General features: G+C 42.5%; 2 protein-coding genes across 4 annotated transcripts; both read left to right on the top strand.

Moving 5' to 3' along the window:
• The first annotated feature begins 1150 nt into the window (after positions 1-1150).
• lsm14b (LSM family member 14B) lies at positions 1151-4175 on the top strand. Its single transcript, XM_050065140.1, has 8 exons — positions 1151-1387; positions 1529-1692; positions 1780-1909; positions 2033-2227; positions 2421-2507; positions 2586-2741; positions 3253-3376; positions 3472-4175. Exons 1-8 carry the CDS (start codon positions 1267-1269, stop codon positions 3635-3637), a joined length of 1143 nt encoding a protein of 380 aa, XP_049921097.1. The 5' UTR covers positions 1151-1266; the 3' UTR covers positions 3638-4175.
• Positions 4176-6950: 2775 nt separating this feature from the next.
• On the top strand, positions 6951-19626 carry LOC126402829 (calcium-responsive transactivator-like). Of its 3 annotated transcripts, XM_050065135.1 has the most exons (11): positions 6951-7060; positions 7873-7949; positions 8056-8140; positions 8970-9102; positions 9538-9789; positions 11706-11870; positions 13841-13942; positions 14471-14563; positions 14692-14811; positions 14902-15029; positions 17564-19626. In XM_050065135.1, exons 1-11 carry the CDS (start codon positions 6992-6994, stop codon positions 17588-17590), a joined length of 1251 nt encoding a protein of 416 aa, XP_049921092.1. In that variant the 5' UTR covers positions 6951-6991; the 3' UTR covers positions 17591-19626. The 3 variants fall into 3 exon arrangements, with proteins under 3 accessions (XP_049921092.1, XP_049921095.1, XP_049921094.1); XM_050065138.1 differs by lacking the exon at positions 9538-9789; XM_050065137.1 differs by lacking the exon at positions 13841-13942.
• Positions 19627-20271: the final 645 nt, after the last annotated feature.

Here is a 20271-nt window from a genome sequence, read left to right as displayed (position 1 = left end):
TTTGTGACATGTAACAGTTAGTTGCTATCCACATATAGTGAGCTAGATTAATTAGAAAAGTATTTTATTAGCATTAGTCAGATTAAACAATATTTTAGTAGATTAGTTTTAGTGTAGGCATGTCCAAAGTCTGTCCTGGAGGCTAATCGTAGCCCCTAGACTGATTTTAATGGCCCTCTGCTTGACTTTTAAAATATAGGCTCCTATATGTGGCCTGCCACACAACATTAATGGAGCAAGATCACTTCATTTTTCCTCTTTACCTCACAACAGCAGGACTATCATAAAGTTTGTAGACAAGTAGGAACTATGCAGGTGGAACTTACATGTTTTAATAATTAGATGGTCATCAAGCAAACAGAATGGTCACCTAACGACAGATGTTTTCTGCTAGGTAGCACACATGGCCACAGCGTCAATGGTTAGGACCGCTGCTTTTAGGAATAATGGAAGGGTACATTTCCACTGCTGAAAGATGAAACAGTTGCATTTGTGTCCATCCATCCATCCATTTTCAACCGCTTATCCAAAGCCAGGTCACGGGGGCAGCAGGCTGAGCAAAGTATTCCAAGCGCCCCTCTCCCCAGCAAAGCTTTACAGCTCCTTTTGGGGAATCCTGACGCATTCCCAGGCCAGACAAGATATGTAAACCCTCCAGCGTGTTCTGGGTCTGCACCGGGGCCTCCTACCAATTGGAAGCGCCCGAAACACCTATAGCTGGAGGTGCCCTGGAGGCCTCCTGATCAGATGCCTGAACCACCTCAACTGACCCCTTTCGACGCAAAAGAGCAGCAGCTCTACTCCAAGCTCCCTACCCTATCTCTAAGGCTGACCTCAGCCACCCTCAGCCACACCTTATCTAATCTGGCCCCCATTCAAAAAAAGTATGGACACCTTTGTTTTAGGGGACGTACTAGTGCAGCAACAAGTTTAGGACAAAATCACCTTATAATATAAAGCTTTAAACTGTTATCACACTCTGAGCAACAAAGTGCAACAAATCTTTTTTGTAGTGTCCATGTTGTTTCCATATCATGATTTAAAGCTCATGAACACACCAAAATCGGAACAATGACTTAGTAACTCGTGAAATAGGACCATCCGAGGAGCACCTGAACGCAGCATGAGCCTCAATCAGTGGGCGTGGTTATAAGTCACCTGTGGACGCCAATAAATTGTTTCCGGTCGCTCCCTGTCTTGAATGCTGGCACCTGAGTTCCTGTTGCAATTTATAGGCTAAGATATTGTCCTGAGTCATCCTCAGCCATGAGTTCAGCAAAGCCGTACATTGGCTGTAAGATAGGGTTAATTTCAAAAGCTCAGAATCGGTATGAGGGGATTTTGTATACAATTGATAAAGTGAACTCCACTGTAGTGCTGGCTAAAGGTGAGTGGTGTGGGCCTGTGCTTGACAGCCTGTCAGCATGTCCAAAATAACATGCTTTTTTTGCAGACTTTGAAACATAGCAGCACAATTGAAGCATGAGTGTCACTTTGTTGGCTTCATCAAACATTTTCTCTCAACTAGTTAAGTGTTTTGGAACTGAGGGACGACCCACTGACAGGCCGACACCACCCAAAGATGATATCTATGAGTACATCACTTTCCGGGGAAGTGATATCAAGGACATCACACTGTGTGAAGCTCCAAGATCTCACCACGGCCTACCTGCGGATCCTGCAATAGTACAGGTAAAGGAGAACTGCACGGCTCAAGTGGACGGAGTACACAAAGACCCAGATGATGTGTGTTAAATTGTCTTAACATCTTTTATTCAGTCATCCAGTGCAGGTTCTCCAAGTGTCTACTCAGCTCTTGGACCATTTAGCCCTCTAAGGATGCCCGCCTACAACCAGCTTGCTGCCAGTTCTCTACTTAATCACCAGTACGCTGCAGCTCTTGGCCTTGGTGAGTCAATTAATGCAAATTAATTGCTAGTAAACTGACCATAATCCCACACCCTTAGTGTAGCTGAATACTTTTAAGTGGGTTGTTTGCATACTACAGTTATCAGTTGTGTTCTTCATGCAGGGCCTGCACTTCCAGGCTTGCACATTAGAAGGGGCCCCATGGTGGAGAAGGCTGTTCAAACCCTCCACGTGGATAGATTGAGGCAGAGGGGAGGCCTGACTGCACCCCAGGAGTGGGAGCAGCTGTGGGATAGGAGGAGGCCCCAGAGGCCCAGAGGAGACAGTTCCCAGAGCAGAAGGGGCACTGCAGCCACCAGTAAGCAAACAGACTTGCAGTGATGAAAGGCAAAATAAAATATAATGTTCGGTAATTGTCCTGAGAGTGAATATCTTGGACTCTTTAACAGCCTTGAAATGTTTTACGACTCTGCTCAGAGGGGTTCAGAGAATGTCCATCTGTGTAAATGTGAGCAACATAAAAAGTGAGTGCAAATGTTTTTACATTTCAGTGAAGTCAGGCCCAGGTGCGCCCAGCGCTCAGCAGGAAACTTGGCAGCAGAATAACGAAAACAGGCCGCTGCCCAGGAGAAGACAAGGTAACTGTGAAACATTCCAGTTTGTACAAATCTGAATTTCATTATTATTATTCAGTGCGTTTTCTAAATCAATCCTAGGAGCTCGGAGGCGCAGGAACCGCAGCAGAGGCCAGCTGATGGTAGCCAACGTTCCATCTGCCATCCTTAAGTTTGACACAGACTTTGATTTCGATTCCTCGAATGCGCAATTTAATAAGGAGGAGCTGGAGAAGGAGGTGCAAGACAAGATGAAAGGTTAGTTCATCAGACACTACTTTTTTTTTGGGGGGGGATTTGATTGAGAGGGGAAGGCTATTCCAAAGCATTGGGGCAGCTACAACAAAGGCACATGATCAGTTTACACCTCACCGTGTCATAGTATACACACAGTTAATACTGTGCTGCAGATTAAGCCTTAAACTGTAGGTATTTGCTCCACAGTAGCAAGAAAGACTCTGGCACCACAGTTTCAGTAACATGATCTATGATATGGTCTGTCTTTTCTGTACATGTGCGCAAGGATTTGTTTACATTTTGGCGCAGGTCCTTGCAGTTTTTAAAACTAATTTGAAATCAGGAATTGTCAATTGAGACGCAGAAACCAGAATGCTATTGCTCACTGTGTGATTTCATTCTGGAGTGTAGGATTTTGGATCATATATGAGCTGAAAATAATTGAATCTGTCTCTCTAAAGAAACCTCCCCCTGGCTTGGTCCTCCATAGTGTATGCTTCCCTGGTGTTTGCACTGCACTTTCTGTCTGCAGATGGAAATCACAAGGTAGAGGAAAAAGAAGACTCTACTTCAGAGGATGATTATTTCGGCCCAAAATGCTACTACGACAAAGCAAAGTCTTTCTTTGACAACATCTCGTCTGATAATAAGTTCAGGTACACTAGTCGTCTTTTTATTCTCAGAATTTGAACCCTAGTTTCTCCTGTGTGTGGTGCTACAGGCTCACGCTTGTTTTTGTGTCCACCAACAGTTTTAGACTGACATGGGCAGAGGAGCGGAAGCGCAATCTGGAGACTTTTGGGGTCCCTGGGCGGTTCCTGAGAGGCCAAGGCTTCAGAGGGGGATACAGTGGACGAAGAGGACGGGGCGCTGCTCAGAATCTACCTGTTCACAGAGCCAGGAATGGACAGCTGTGAAGGTCAGAGGTTGATACCAAGTTGCCAAAGCAACACTGTCCTCCAATGATGGCAACTGTTACCCATTATTAATGATTGGTTAAAGCAGCTCTGTTGTCACTGTATGAAGATGGATGTTTTTTTTGTTGTTCTCCCTGAGGCAGTTTCCCTGACCTCATATTTCCAGGATGGTATTTTTTATTTATACCCTCTTTGTCATTTGGCCCCATTTTGAATATGAAGCATGGCTCACTTAATGGTCCACTGTGTGTGACGATAGTTTCCCCCCCTAAGAATATTTCCCTGAAGAGGTTTTTCTTTTCTTTGAATTAAATGGAAAGTGAGCGTTTAAGTTTCTTTTTTTTTCTGTTACTTGGAGAACTTTCACTCCCAAACGTGTATTGGTTGTGTTTAAGTATCTGGCTTTGCCTCTTGGAAGAACATTTAAATGTTGTAAATATTACCATGAACTAAACCTAAATGTATTTAAAGGCTAAATCATTGCTTTGTTCTGTCATGTTGAAGCAACAAGCGAGACTATATGTAAATAAACTGGATATTGCTGGTGCACTTGTGTTACATCACATTATTTCATCATATTTACATGTGAGCTTTAAACATGGGGGCATCGGTGGCTTAGTGGTAGAGCAGGCGCCCCATGTACAAGGCTGTTGCCGCAGCGGCCCGGGTTCGACTCCAGCCTGTGGCCCCTTGCTGCATGTCACTCCCCCTCTCTCTCCCCCCCCCACACTTGTCTGTCCTATCAAATAAAGGCTAAAAAATGCCCCCAAAAATATCTTTAAGAAAAAACGAACAAACATGTAAACCTTGGGTTGGACTGTCCATCTATCATCCACACATGGGGGTGGTGGTGTGTCTTCCTCAGGCTTGGGTCCCCTTCCAGAGGCCTGGGAATTTGAGGGTTCTGCTCAGTATCTTAGCTGTCCCTAGGACTGCACTCTTCTGGACAGAGACCTCAGACGTTGTACCTGGAATCTGCTTGAGCCACTCAGATTACCACTGGCACCACTGTTGCCTTTACACCCCACATCTTTTCTTGGTCCTCTTTCGGCCCTTGGTATTTTTCAAGCTTCTTGTGTTCCCTCTTCCTGATCTTGCTGTCGATCAGGATTGCTACATCTCTCATCACTGTCTTCTTCTGCTGTTTGTCGGTCAACACGATGTCGGGTGGGTTAGTCATCACCAGTTTGTTAGTCTGGATCTTAAAGCCCCACAGGATCTTGGCTTAGTCATTCTAAACACCTTAGGAGGTGTCCTCCATTCTGAACTTGGGACTTCCACTTCTATCTATATCTATATCTAAGTGTTTTAAGTGTTCTGGTTAAAATCTCTCTCGCCAAATGTCAGCTGGGATAGGCTCCAGCACCCCTGCGACCCCCAACGGGATTACGGAAAATGAATTAATTAATTCATGGTTAAAATCTATTGTACAAGCGGAATAGACTGTCATAGCTACTGTTAGCACAGCAAGTGAGACAGACAAGCAGCCTGTCTCTGTTTAACCAGTAGAAAAAGGATCCCTTGTAGCTTAAGGACCCCAGGAGCAGCAGTTGTTATTGCGGTAAAAACTGATGGGGATCCTGAACAGGAAAGAAATACAGAGTGCTTATCAAAAGTAAATCAGTCTTTGGGCGAAGCTAAGCTAACTTGCAACATATCAACCATATATATATATATATATGTGTGTGTGTGTGTTTTGACTTCCCTTGTCTTTTAATAAGGAACAGGCATTTTTGTTCAACACACTGTTAAATATAAATTCAGTAATGTACAACATCACAACAAATCTTCTGGATCTTCCTATAGGTGACATAGGCAGCTGGGTGCCAAAATTGCTTCAGTAGTCATTTTGCAGCCCTTTGGGTTGTTTCACCCCTTTTCGTGGTCTTTGGGAGTCTGTTTGCAGCTGTTTTACATCTGTTTGTAGACATTTTGTGTCGTTTTGTGGCTATTTTAAGTTTTTTCGAGTGACATTTTTGCAGGTGAAGGCTGACGGGGACCCTGACACTTTATGCCCTTTGTTCCCGATAAGCCTGTTAAGTAATCCATCCAGACCATATTTTCTTATTTATTACGGTTTGTCAGCCAAGTTGTTCGTTTGTGTTGAATTCTTATAAAGTCTTATAATTAATACAATAAATCTAAAAGAAAATACTAAGGATAAATCACGTCTCCACCTCACCTGCATCACCTGCACTCCTGACTAGACCACTCCACCCAAGATTATGAAACTCCAGCCTTCAGGCCTGTGACTCTCCTTTTCCCTCCAAACATGCCAGGTAGAAGAAAAAGAGGGCTGATGTGAATGCATGGAATCATTACTTTTCACTTTTATAATGTTTTAATTTGTTAATCCTGTATGTTTTATTTAAATTTAACAGATTGTTTTTTTGTTCTAATATTCCTAGGTTTACACTGTTGTTAAAAGAAGAAAAAAAGAGTAACACCATATTTTATTAACATTATTTTCAATATTAATATTGTTTAACATTATGCAGAGCTGTAACATTTCCTTTTGATATTCATTGTTATAGAAAAAATCACCCGACAACCACCACTGAACTGCTCAACTATCTGCTATAAAATGATGAAATGGCCCCCTGGATCCTGTGTTTGAATGTGCACCCCATCATCAGATGTTCTGTGATACAGTTTGTTCATGGATACTAGTAACAATAGTAATAATAGTAATAATAATAATAACACTAACACATTGGGGGGTCAGGGTGCCTTGGGCGCCGAATGTGGTAGGTCCGGCACTGCCAAGATATTCTTTATGAGCGCTGTGCAGGTAGGCGTCCTTGACTTACAGGAACCTAGGATAAAAAACACTCGTCAGGTGCATGATGATATTGTAAGATATATGAACCTGAGTCTGTGGTATCATGATGTGGCATTCACATTTTTCTGCAGGTGTTAAAAACAACTTTTGCAGCCGCTCTCCTCAATTGCTCGGCGGCGCTTTTGCGCACCGAGCGGCGCGTTACAACGTGGACTGATTGGCTTTCATGAATCAAAGGATCCCCCGTCTACAGTGAGGGAAAGTGGTAGGCTACTCACTGTCCGGGTTATACCAAAAACTGAGGGAGAGGGATTTTCCCCTATCACTTAACAGCTTATTATCTGTGCCATTATTTACATGCGCACCTCAAATAGCGCTCAGCAAAATGTTATGTTTAATTGCTTCCACACAAATCCAGCGTTTTCTTCTTCTCCTTCCTTGGTGACATAAAGATGTTGGCGTCAATCCCCCCATTTCCTGGTAATGGACAAACTATGTAACCAAATAGAGGGCTACGCTCAAGATAATAAATATTAGAATAAAAGAAGCGCTTTTATTTCCCATATGACAACATGTCGGTGGCGTTTTCATCGGCGCGCCCCAGAAGTAAAGGGGAGGTGACACAGCAAACCATTCAAAAGGTAACAATGTTGATGCATCGCGGCGCTTGTGATTAAATATTCTAGTCTGGATGGGAGTGTGCGGTCCGCTGCCAGTGCAGGGAAAGTAGCCCGTGGTGTATATCACAAGAAATGGCAACTGGTAGGCACGTTACGGTAACGTTAGAGTCAGCTGAAGGTGCGAAGCAAACAAAGCCAAGACGGTGATGAGGCGACCGCTTTGTAAGCTGGAGATGTGTGTGTGTGTGTGTGTGTGTGTGTGTGTGTGTGTGTGTGTGTGTGTGTGTGTGTGTGTGTGTGTGATGCTGTTACTGTCGCTGCTCTGTCCTGCTGAATGATGGATGTTTTTATTGTAGTGAAATAGACACCTACGGGAGCGCACTGCATATTTTCTGACCTGTTTGACAGAAAATTAAAGCACAGCACCTGAACTGACAGTCCCATTAGGTTTAATTGCTTATTATGGACAGTCGCTTTGTTGCAAAAACATACCTAAGCTGAGAAAGGCATGGTGATGGATGGAGGGAAAATGATCAACACAGGACAACCCTCCTCAGACTGCTGCTTTTATCCTTGACTGAACCGTTTATCCGGCTCTTTGTGATAAGAATGCATCTTTAAGACTTTGAAACCATGTCCTAAATAAAGACTGAGAGAGGCTGCTGCTTCCTTTGGCTCCATTAGCGAAAAAAAGCTGACCCAGAAAAAATGTTCATAGGCTGGTTGAAGTTCTGAGAATCCAGGACATCTCTGCAATGTCTTAATAGGGCATATTTTAGTGTATAATGTTCCATGCACTGTGACTGATGAACTGATGTTGTTGTCTCCCAAAGATGCTGGATGAAAATCATCACTTAATACAGTGTATAATGGATTACCAAAGCAAAGGCAAGACAGCTGAATGCACACAGTAAGTTGTTTTTTATTTATTCCCAATAAATTCCTGGTGCCTTGTTTATGTCATATTCAGGTAAACATGAGTTCATAAAGCTATTTTTCATTTCTCTTTCTGACAGGTATCAGCAGATCCTGCACAGAAATCTTGTTTACTTGGCCACGATAGCTGATTCGAATCAGAACATGCAGTCGCTACTACCTGCTGTGAGTCCCTCATGAGGTTCCAGGAACAAGTAACATCGTCTTCATTATGATCCTGTCATCCCTCATCTTCTTTTCATTTTGACAACATAGTATTTGGGTAGACTAAACATCCACTTGTCATGTCTATTGATGAATCTAGAGAACATACAAAAAACATTGCCATTTAGGAGATGGTATAAAATAGATGAGGCGGCAAAGGGGCTCAAGTATCTCAGGGTCTTGTTCACGAGTGAGGGGAGAGTGGAGCATGAGATGGATCGGCGGACCATCGTGGTGAAGAGGGAGCTGAACCAGAAGGCGAAGCTTTCGATTTACTGATCCATCTACATCCCAACCCTCACCTATGGTCATGAGCTCTGGGTAGTGACCGAAAGAATGAGATTGCGGATACAAGCAGCCGAAATGTGTTTCCTCAGAAGGGTGGCTGGGCTCAGCCTTAGAGATAGGGTAAGGAGCTTGGGCATCCGGAGGGAGCTCGGAGTAGAGCTGCTGTTCCTTTGCGTCAAAAGTGGTCAGTTGGTTTGGGCATCTGATCGGGATGCCTCCTGGGCGCCTTCCGCTAGAGGTGTTCCGATCACGTCCCACTGGTAGGAGGCCCTGGGGCAGACCCAGAACATGCTGGAGGGATTACATATCTCATCTGGCGTGGGAACACCTTGGGGTTGGGGAGAGGGTACTTTGCTTGGCCTGCTGCCCCTGCGACCCGGCCCCGGATAAGTGGATGAAAATGGATGGATAAAATAGATGAATGAGGACATAACAAATGGCAATTAGGACACAAAGTCTTTTAATAACCGTTTTAATTGATCAACTGTTTTTTCTTTCCTAGCCCCCCACTCCCAACATGTCCATGGGTCCTGCAGGGATGGGCCAGAGTGGGGGACACGCTCCAAGCAACCTCAATGACAACATGGCACCAGGACTGCCCCCCACATCAATGATGCAGAGCCAAATGAGCAATGGTGAGATTTTACATATTCCCTTACCCTCCATGATCATCATTTTCCACACAAACCCAGACTTGGTGTGCACACATACAGCTCCATCTTGTTGTCTGTCCCCTGTCTTGAGTGCTCGTCTGATCCCGACTTTGCTGCATGTTTGTCTGCAGAAACAATACCACTTCCTGTCTGTCACAGTGTCTCTTGTCTTTATTTCCTGCAAGTATCTGATGATGTTATGCTCAGCTGATGGTCTGATAGTCAGATTTGTTTGCAGATATTGCAACTTTTTCCTTCTTTCTGTTTCACACACATCACTAACACTCATCACTAAATCCTTGTACAACCACGCAAGCTTCCTGTAAAGATGAACTGAATGTGGGCCCATGTTTAACATGATATGGCACCACATGCGAACGTGTGCTGGCTGCTCTGACTGTGCGTGTGTGTCGTCAGGCCCCAGCCATGCCCCCATGCAGCAGCAGTCTGGTCAGGTGCAGTCGGCTATTCCCTCCGCATCCCTCAGCCTGCCAGCCAGCAGCTACGGTAGCTCAGCCTCCGGCTACAGCCATGCTGCGCCCCCCTCCCAGGGCAGCATGATCCAGGGCCCTGGGCCTGGCTATGGCTCTTCTTCCTCTTCTTCCTCCACATCCTCATCCTCCTCTTCCTCCTCCTCCCGCAGCAACCTCAACATGCAGTCCAACCAAGGTGAGCCAGGTATAGAGTAGCCTATTCATCAGGACTTTTGGTCTTTTTTTGTGGGAAGGAACACCTTCAGGCTTGTGATCTGGACATGACAAAACACTTAGGGCTTCATTATCATGAACCACACTCCTAAAGAGATCGTCCGGATCTTTTGAAGTGCGGTTGTATGAAGTACTTGTCCATAATCAGTGTATTACATACAGTAGATGTCAGTCAGCATGCCGCCAGTTTGGAGGAGTAGGTTGAAGTCTAACATAGAAGCTAAGCAATTGACTGCTGTGGATAAAGGGCGGCAGTAAAACACATTTTACCTTACCATCAGAAAGCGATTTAAATTGGTGAACAGAAGCCATTATATTGCTCTCTTCAAACCAGACCCCATTGAGAAAAACAGTGATTTAACATCTCTGAACACAGAAGCTGCTGGACTACTACTGCCTCGATCGGTTGGTTGTTTATGTCACTGTGTGACTTTGACGAGAGAATACATGGAAAACTGAAGCTGTTAATGGTTTCTTCGCTGGAACGAGCTGTCTGACGGAAAAGGTAAAGCGGTGAAAATACTCTCATTATTGCATACATGTAAACTGTTCTAACTCTTTGAGGTGGGACTTTTTTCTTGGTGACTAAAATACATTTTTCTGCCTCCTCATGTCCACAGCATTGCTTAGCTTCCATGTTTGCACTCCTGCCTACTTTTCCGAACTGGGGGCAACTGACTATGGATAAGTACCTGATACAACCCCACCTCAAAAAATCTCAACTAACCCTTTAAGGTGCAAGATTTATTTTTATTTTGTGATTCAGGAATGATGCAAAATTTGGCACTTAACCCTTTGAAACCTGAGCAAATTGGCTTGGTTTCTGTCAAAAACATTAGCAGAAGGCAATAAGCAACAAAAGAAATGACCCATAAAATTTGCAAGAAATTAGTAAAAAGAGAAAATTAAAATCAAGAAAACTAGTTTAAAAAAAAAAGGATAAAAGAAAAGACAGTTAAAAACAAAAAAACAATCAAGAAAATGACCTGGAAAAAATGCTTAAAAATTATAATAATTCTGTAACTTAATTGTAAATAATAATAATAATGATAAATATTGGTTTTCCCAAGCTTTTTTTCTTTTTTTCCCTAGCTCTCTTAAAATATTTTTTTTAATCTATTAATTTTTCACAATTTGTGGAACATTCCTTACCACATTGCTCATTGCCTTTTTTTTCCCTTTTTTTTTTTTTTTTAATTTATTTTATAAAGAAATTGCACAAATTTGCTCAGGGTTCAAAGGTTTAAATTTTTTTTTTTCGAAAGGCGTCTAAGAGCAGCACAAGAGAAGGAATGTTGCTTCAGGTTTCAAACTGTTAAGGAAGGGAATGATGAAAATAATGCAGCAATCATATGATAAAACTGCTGGGTGATTTCTGAAATACCTCTGAATGTATTAATGACTAACGGCCCCTTGATCTTGCTAAAGGCATTTGCCTTCGTGCATATCTGCGGTGTACCCATCAAAATAACCAAACACATTCAGTTCATCAAAGAGGTTTCCTGCCTCCTCCCTTCTTCCTCCTGCTCCAGGCTTTACCTCTCCTAATCTCTGACTCCTGACCCTGAGATGCAGCCCTCCTCTCCCTCGATGTCTGTGTGGATATCTCTGTTTATGCACTGACTTCACTGGCTTGCACTTATACTTGAAAGCACCTCTTTAAAGAGTTTTTCTTTAAGAGACCCCCTGACTGCTATGGACCCCCTTTTGGCTTGCAATGGACCTCCTTCTATATTTGTCAGTTTAATTATGCACATTCCTGCCAGTCTCAGCTCTGAGAATGCTGTGTATGCTGTTGAATGCTCATTCTGGTATGAGTGTGTCTGTGTATATTAATGTATGAGATCTCTCGCCCCCATAATCACACCTCCCTCCCAGTCTCCATGATGCATCAGCAGTCTGCCACTCCACACTACTCCTCAGCCCAGGCTGGGGGCCAACACTATCAGGGACAGCAGGCCATGGGCATGATGGGTCAGGGCAGTCAAGGAAACAGTATGATGTCTCAGAGACCTATGGGATCCTACCGCTCCACACAGCAAGGTAGGTGGCAAAGACTGTTTGTCTTCATGCTCAGCCCAGTCGCCAGAGGAAAATGTTGACATTGTACATCCGCAAACCAAGGATGCATTACCCTTGTATGTTACATACTTATAATATCAATGTCTCTGAAGTGATGTAGTTTTGATTGCAGGGATGGTGGGGAGTGGATGGGGGATAATGGATGGTGTGACATTTAGGCCAGAAGGCTGCCAGGCTGCAGACCACTGCAGACCACCACACACAAAGGTTGTTAATAAGTGAGACATTGCAGTGTTTCCAGCAGCGTTTATAGTGATTCATCATTGCGTTTCTCTGTTTCTAGCAGCAACTATGAGCCTAAACTGGGTATCTTTTGGTGGCACATCATGGTGTTAAACCTTGGTGTTTTTTAGTGATGCAATGCAGCCTTTCCAACCTCAGTTTTGTGGGTATTTTAAGCCAGAACATGATCTTTTCCTAACCATAACCATGTGATTTTTGTGCCTAAAAATAACCACATTAACCACAGTGTTGTAGAAACGTTAAGTTTCACGTTTCACGAAACGTTACTTGCAGAAACGTACAATGCCAGCATTTACTCTGCTGATTGGGTTGCATGCTAATGTAGTCAGGCAATGGGTTCAAAGGATTTGCTTGTGTTGTGTCTGTGTGTTAAGTACAAAGATGGATGTGTGACTCCAGTTTGGAACTGTCTGGACCGCACTGGTCAACCAGTTTCCATTACATGTGGCTCTGGATGCCAGTGTCACAGCTTCCAGATTGATTGAAATGCTAAGTTTGCTGCTGATGTATTAATATGTGCATGGTATTAGTTTTTGCCTTCAAAGATGTGCTATTGAAGGTCTGCAAATGAGTCTATCTCAGTTTCCTTCCTGCAACTTTAAGGAGCAGACTGGAGATGTATCACTCTTGTCACATTAGGTTCCTGTCTCTGTAAATCACTTAACTTGTGCTGTGTCAGCATGTGCCTAATAATAGCTCCACCCTGTCCTGTTATGCCTTTTGAAGGTTGTAGACTAGACACGTAGTAACTCAGATATATAAAAAGGACGGGATACTGTTTCCAGGGCAACAGGCCATGGTTGTATGTCCTCATTCACCCTGGTGGACTATTATCCTTGCATGACTGGGTGAAGTATTTCTAGATATAACTGTGTTATGGAATTGTCGTTTCCATAGTTAAGCTGCTCGCTCACCAGCCACTCCCTGATTGGTCGTGGGGGCTGTTGCTAAGGCTCCGCTATCAACTGCGGCTCCTTGGTCATTTTGGATTATCAGATATGTTACTGTGAAATTGTTTTGCTATAGTTGCAGAAGTTAAGATGACATTTTTTTTCATGCTACAGCTCATCTCTTTTGGAAACTTTTGGGCCAGTTGTGGTCTGTAAAGGAGATTAGACTGTGCACGGCTCTTCGATGCATCTTCCAGGGGGGGTTTGTTCTGTTGGTTTTTCTGAGTTTGCGAGATAAAATTGAAAGGGAAAGGGAAGGAGTGGAATCTGGAGTTTCTGCACACCACCGCCAAGCAGAGATCAGATTCTCCCTGATAACTGGCTTTCTGTAATCCTCATTTTCTCCTCTAAAATTACATCTCATGCAATTTGTCATAGAATTATTCATTGTAATCGCTCCACTTTAATTAGTGTTTCCAAAATTTGGGTTGGGCCCGGAATAGCTCCCTTCACATTATTATTTCAACCAACAGAGAATCATCACCAGTGAAATTCTACAGTAAGTTATAAAGAAAATTCTAATTTAATTCACTTTATTCATAATAACAAAACAAAAAGTTGCCCAAAATGTCTGTTATAATCTTTTATTTTTGTCTTAATACACAACTATGCACACACACATACCCTTAGGCTGCTTAAATTGCCCAAGTGTCCTGGCACAGCCCCTTTAGTCTCCAACTCAGCGGCCAATTGGTCCATCCAACTGTTTAACACATCGTGGTGTCGCCTGTCTTGCAGGATCTGCACAGCAGTACATGGGACAAGACGAGTTCTACGGAGAGCAGTATGGACACACTCAGAGCTCCAGCGAGCCCATAAACCGGCAATATTACCCTGATGGTAATCGTGCACATCCATAAACTTCATACACACAGCTCTCAAACACACAAAGCCACTTTATAGGTCATGCCATTTCCTTTTAGCACTACCCCACAGGCCTGAGCCAGATTTACTGCAGTGCTTCAGCTCGTCCTCCCAGTCATTGTCTCATTCCCTTACTGTGGGAGATGAAAAGTATTGAAAGAGAAATGCAAAAGGCTGACATTGGTCTCAATTCTGTTTCCTCCCAGTGTGTCTGTGTCCATACTGTCCCCTTTGGTGTGCCGAAATTTCAGATTTCAGAGAGTGCCATAGCAGTGTGTTGAGAGGAGAGAGCGCAAACTTCCTCCAGGGCGTTTCTTTGCGCTTTGTGCATAATAATAAAGCGAGAAGCCTTGGAAATGTTGTCTGTGCTTGTAATTTTGTCACTGCACATGTATTATAAATGCTTTGGCTTCAGACTGTGAGTAATAATTTATCTTTTGTATCTAAGTGGGATTTTGCCTTTGCAGAGGAGTGTTTGCATGTGTTGAAACGTGTTCTCTTCAGGTCACGGGGAGTACTCGTATCAGCAGTCTTCATATGGTGAGCAAGGCTACGACAGGTCCTTCGATGAATCCTCACAGCATTACTACGAAGGAGGTAACAGTTTATCATTCTGTGATGCAAAACCATGTATTTTCCTCTACGTTCACAACCTCAGTTTGTCTGAATGTGTCCAACCAAAAGTGCAACACAATAATAACTGACATGTGTACCTGTACCTCCAGGTAACTCTCAGTACAGTCAGCAGCAGGCCCAGTATCAGCAGGGCTCTGGCCAGCAGCAGCCCTTCAGCCAGCAGCAGTACTCCTCTCAGCAAGGCTACAGCGCACAGCCACAGGGATATGGTTAGAACAACACATACAACCTATTAAGTGGATCCACACAAGCATAAACATAAATCAACACATTAATTGAATGCAACCTCTCTGCTGCAGGTCCTGGCCAGGGTGGATCCTCCCAGTATTCTCAGTATCAGCAGGGTCAAAGCCAACAGTACGGCTCCTACCGCTCCTCTCAAGGTGGTCCTGGAGCGCAGACGCAGAGGCCCTATGCATATGAACAGGTACATCAAATTAGATCACAATTCTCAGATTTCTTGGAGTCTTTGAAACTGCCTTCGCAAAACTGTCTAATACCCATTTAACATGGGAAATATGCATATCCTCCTGAGACCTGAACTTTTGTTTGGAATGCATTTTTAATTTCTCCTAGCTATTTGGGATCAGTAGGACCTGATAAGTATAAAAACTAAACCTTGTCAACGATTAGAAAGTCCCGACATCCACAAATGAGACGATGGTTAAGTCCCAATGTTCTCAAATGAGACGATAGTTAAGTCCCAATGTTCTCAAACGAGAGGATAATAAAGTCCAAAGTCCTAAAACAAGACGATAATAAAGTCCCAATGTCCTCAAACGAGAGGGTAATAAAGTCCAAAGTCCTCAAGCAAGACGATAATAAATTCCCAATGTTCTTAAACGAGACGATAATAACGTGCCAATGCCCTCAAACGAGATGATAATAAATTCCCAGTGTCCACAAACGAGGCGATAATTAAGTCCCAATGTCGTCAAACGAGACGATAATAAAGTCCTAATGCCTTCAAACCAGTATTTCCTAATTAACAGTGTCTTAGCTTGTTACTGTTGCTTAAATTGGTCAAAGTTGTTGCCATATCAAACTACAAACATTATTAATCTTAAATAAACAAGACTCAACCATAATATGTGATCAGGTTTTTTGTGTCAGGATCGGCTGCGGACTGACTCAGCAGAGATGGCTGCCATCTTGTTTTCATATGGATTAGTGTATTGTCCTAATACTACCACTAGATGGCACAAAGAAGTGTCCATGAGCGAGGACAACAGGTCTATAGGAGCCAAATATGTTATTGGGAGGTTTGCTTCTAACTGTGTAATTCACTGTGTGGGCATTGGAGGGCGCTGTACTGTCACCTGGTGAGTTCAGGTATTTTAGGATGTGACCTCACTATGGTCATCAGGTGTTTGACCCAGAAGGGCAAAAGGTTTTTGACCGCTGTGGCGCTAACTGCCGGCGTTTTCTTTGTTTGATCAGTTGTCAATAAATCGGAATAAATGTTCGTTATACTGCATCGGAAGAACAGCGTCCGGACTCCTTTACTGAGCATCAAGAACGGTAACGTTAGGGTGAGAAACCAGTAAGTTAGCGAGGTGCGTCAACCAGGTTACTCTGGGTCAAGCATCTCAGTAGCTTGAAGTATAAGACTTAGCTCCCACAAGGTCTAAGTTTTAAGTAGAGTTAGGTATAAGGTCAAGTAAACCCAAAATATGATGTTCGCATACAAGGACACGGGGTCTCAGGAGGATATATATTTTTCTAAGGCTTAGTTTTGGATGGAATTCCCCAGTCATTATTATTTATTAGGTACGAAAACAATAAGAAAATAACGGCTGACATCATTTGCTTGCCACAACAGGAGCCTCATACTGTACCAGACTTATTTTTTGTCTGATGCTGCTAACCTGTGATTTACCCAATTCAAATGTATGCTGACATAGTGCAGTGTGCACTGGAGTACACATACATGCACACATGCACTAAAACAACATTGACACTAAAATGTTTTCATTTTAAAGGTCCAGTGTGTAGGATTTAGGGGGATATATTGACAGAAATTGAATATAAGTATGTTTTCTTCAGTGTATAATCACCTGAAAATTGTTATGTGTTTTCGTTACCTTAGAATTAGCCGTTTATTAATACATGACATGTTGCATCAGCATGTTTCTACAGTAGCCCAGAACAGACAAATCAAACACTGGCTCTACATGTGCGTTTTCGACTCGGCTACTGTAGTTAGCAGCCCTTCCAAGAAGAGCCGAACAGTGTTGGATAAACACTGATTTTTAAATTAAAACTGCTTTATTTAGGGTTTTTACTGATTTAAATCACTGGGTATGTTTGATTTAGAGAGAAAGAGACCTCTGTGGATCATTCAGCTCCTGGTAAAAACCATCTTAACATCTGGATCTTAAGTTAGCAAAGAAGAACGATGGGTACACGGTAGCAGGTGCTGGGCTAGTAGCCCGTCTGCGACAAGCTGAACAGCATCAGAGCAACACTGACTTTTTTTTTATGTTAAACTACTTTATTAGGTGTTTTTTTTCCTGGTTTTAATCACCTGGTCCATTTGTTTTGGAAAGAAAGAGACCTTGGCAGGTAATTTAGCTCCCGTTGAAAACCTCCTGAACAATGAACACTGAAGGAATCCTGACTGGGAGCTCTCAGGTTGTTACAATGTGCAGTCCTCACTGCTAGATGGCACTAAATCCTACACACTGCTCTTTTAAAACACAGCTAGCCCCCAAACTATTCAATTATGATAAATAATAATCGTAAACATCGATTCTTGGCTCTGCTTTTTCAAACCCTACTCTTACAGGATTAAGTGTAACACATCAGGAAGGTGGATGCAGGCAGGAATAATAGGGTAACTTTAAAAAGATATCGTAGTGCTGTGCGTTTGTCTTGGTGGTAAAAGAGAGGAAAGAGAAAGTAAACAACACACTGTGTGAAATACAATCTAATCTCTGTGTAAATCACATTACATTACAGGGTCAGTACGGAAATTATCAGCAATAAGATACCACATTGTTTTCCCGCTGGAAGAAAATGAGAAAGGAACGGTTCAACAGCGACGTGCCGGCTCAGCTGTGGATTAGATGTGGCTGCATCAGATTTATTATCCTCTCATTAATCATCATTCTAGCTAAGAATACATAATATAGTCCAGCGTGATGCTTCCCTCATCTGTTTTGCTCACTACAGGGTTGTAGCCGGTAGCTGAAGGTGTGACGTGCTACGGGCCACCCTGTGAAAAGTAAGTCAGGGTGCTTGTAGAGTCAAGGCAGTTAATATAAACCTTCCATATGGATTAAATAGGGTGCTTAAAAGGAGTCATTAAATGAGCCTCAGCAAATTGCCTGTATCCCTCACTTTCTTTTCCGTCTTTGCCTTTCACTTGTCTTTATCCCATCCCTGCCTTTAATGTTTATTTTATTTTACAAGCCTCTTTTTTATTTCTTTTCTTTTTGGTGCGCAGAGTTGGGCAGTGGTTTGTGAGACGGAGGCTATAAAAAGCAAATTAGCCTTGAAGGAAATGTTCCTTGATATTTATCTAATAGACTAGGTCCAGCTCTTGCTTTGATTCCTAGTTGAGGCGCCGTTATATCTCACGATAAGGGGAGTTAAGTTTTATGAAAGCGCTGGTCCTTAAACCTGACTCGATCGGGGGGTTTTGTCTGTGTTAGTCGAACTGTGATGTGTTGCTGTGTGGTCTGTGTTTTCACTCTCTGCATACTGTATGTCTTACTGAGGTAGTAGATACAATAGGTAGGTGACTGATCCAGATTTTAAAGTGTGTGTCATTGTCCATGATAATCATACATCGTGGTAGTATTTCTAACACTTTATTTTAAGTGGCATTGCTCTGCACGGGCGTTTTGTTACTGTGCAGAGTTAAGAGGAGCCATACGACTCTGATGCCAACCATTATTTGATTTTAAATAACACATTGACACTTTTTCTGCACTTTATTTTCAGTGACAGTGTTTGTATTGTCTGATATTTTGTATTGTAGTGCAATTCAGGCTGTTTTTAAATGAAAGATCCTCAAAAAGCCAAAGTAACACAGGAACAAAAGGATAACTTGTCCTGCACCTCCACTTCAATAAGTGCAATACACTCCGTCAGTCATGTCGAGGTTGGATCTCACGGTGAGCTCACACTGTATATCATTATTTGTAGTTTGTTGTGGTGATGATGGCGAAGACGAGGGCTGGTTTGTCTTATGTTGCTAAATGTTATGTTGCAGTTTTCAACTGACATGTCATGTTTCAGAAATGTATTTTCTGTATGGTCAAATTTTGTGAGGTCTTTTCATCACAAACGTAAAGCTCAGTATTCTTTTTTTCAGTGAAAACTTTTATCATCATCTTTTGTATTAGATGAAGAAGATAACGTATCTATCTGTGTGTGTGTGATTACAAAATGGACATATATTATGTTGTTTATTTACTCACCGATTTATTTAAAATAAGTCAGACAGCACCTCTGGTTGTTTCATTAGTCGCTGTTTCTCACAGTTTAAGCAGTAATAAGGATTAGTAGTGTGGCTGTCGGGGTCCAGCTTTGCAGTATGTACTATAATAACTTATCTCAGAGGGGTAAAATAACACAACAGTTGCAGGGTTAATCAAGAATGGGAGATACCTGGCTGTCAAACAGCTAAATAACTATATACCACTCAACAGTGACAATCACACACTTCTCTACTCTACGTTGAATTTGTATCAGTGTTTCATTTTACTGTGAACTGAACCTGTATGGCCAGTTTTCTAGCTCTATATGTAGTGTGTCATCACTGATGTAGGTGGTGCGCCGTGTGTGTGTGTGTGTGTGTGTGTGTGTGTGTGTGTGCGTGTGTGTTTGCATGGAGGCCCATGTATAAGGAAGAAAGGGAGAGAGTGACAGTGAGTGTGTGAGAGAGTGAAGTTTGCTGTGCATAATCCAAATATGAATGTCATCTACTTATCTATTGTAAGACTGCATTGCCTGATCTTTTCTGCTGTCTTTTGTTACTGTTTGTTATATAAAAATAAACTGATACTGACCTCTTATATGTCTGCGTTTTGTGGATTTATTAAGGACATGTCAGAAGTCACACATCATGATAAAGATGCTATCATTATCATATTTAATATGGTTATAGTGGTCAATGTGCAGACTGGTTTTAGTATTAAAATTTAGATGGGTTGTAGCCTAGCTGATGTGATGCTCAGCAAAATATGACACAAAGCAAAATTCTGTACTTTTTAATGATTTTTTTCTCTGCTCCTGAGAATTATTCAGACTAAACGCATTACAGACATGATTAAATGAACTAAAATGTTTATTGAGACTGCATTTAAAAGGATTTACTGATGGCTTTTTTAGATTATGGAGACCATTTATTGAGACCAATAACCTGTCAACCATCTCTCCAGATTAAAAATCAAATCTCTGTCCTGTGCAACAGATGTAGGCTAAAACCTGTCCCCCCTAATTTGATCTGTATGTGTGCTGGTGCCTCTTTAACCAGTTGTCAGTTTATCCCATTTACAACATTAATGTGCCTACCTGCCCTGCTTTAATACGAAATCTTGTATATCGATATAAGTGTTGGCTCTCTGTCTCAGAAAATGGTATCATCCAGGCCTTGGCTAAACCTGAGCAAAGGTCAGTCAGTCAGGTTTTCATCGAGACTGTGGGGCCACTGGCTCTCC

Source organism: Epinephelus moara, chromosome 16 (assembly GCF_006386435.1).
Source record: "Epinephelus moara isolate mb chromosome 16, YSFRI_EMoa_1.0, whole genome shotgun sequence".
NCBI lineage: Eukaryota > Metazoa > Chordata > Actinopteri > Perciformes > Serranidae > Epinephelus > Epinephelus moara.
This window is presented reverse-complemented; position numbering and strand designations above follow the sequence as displayed.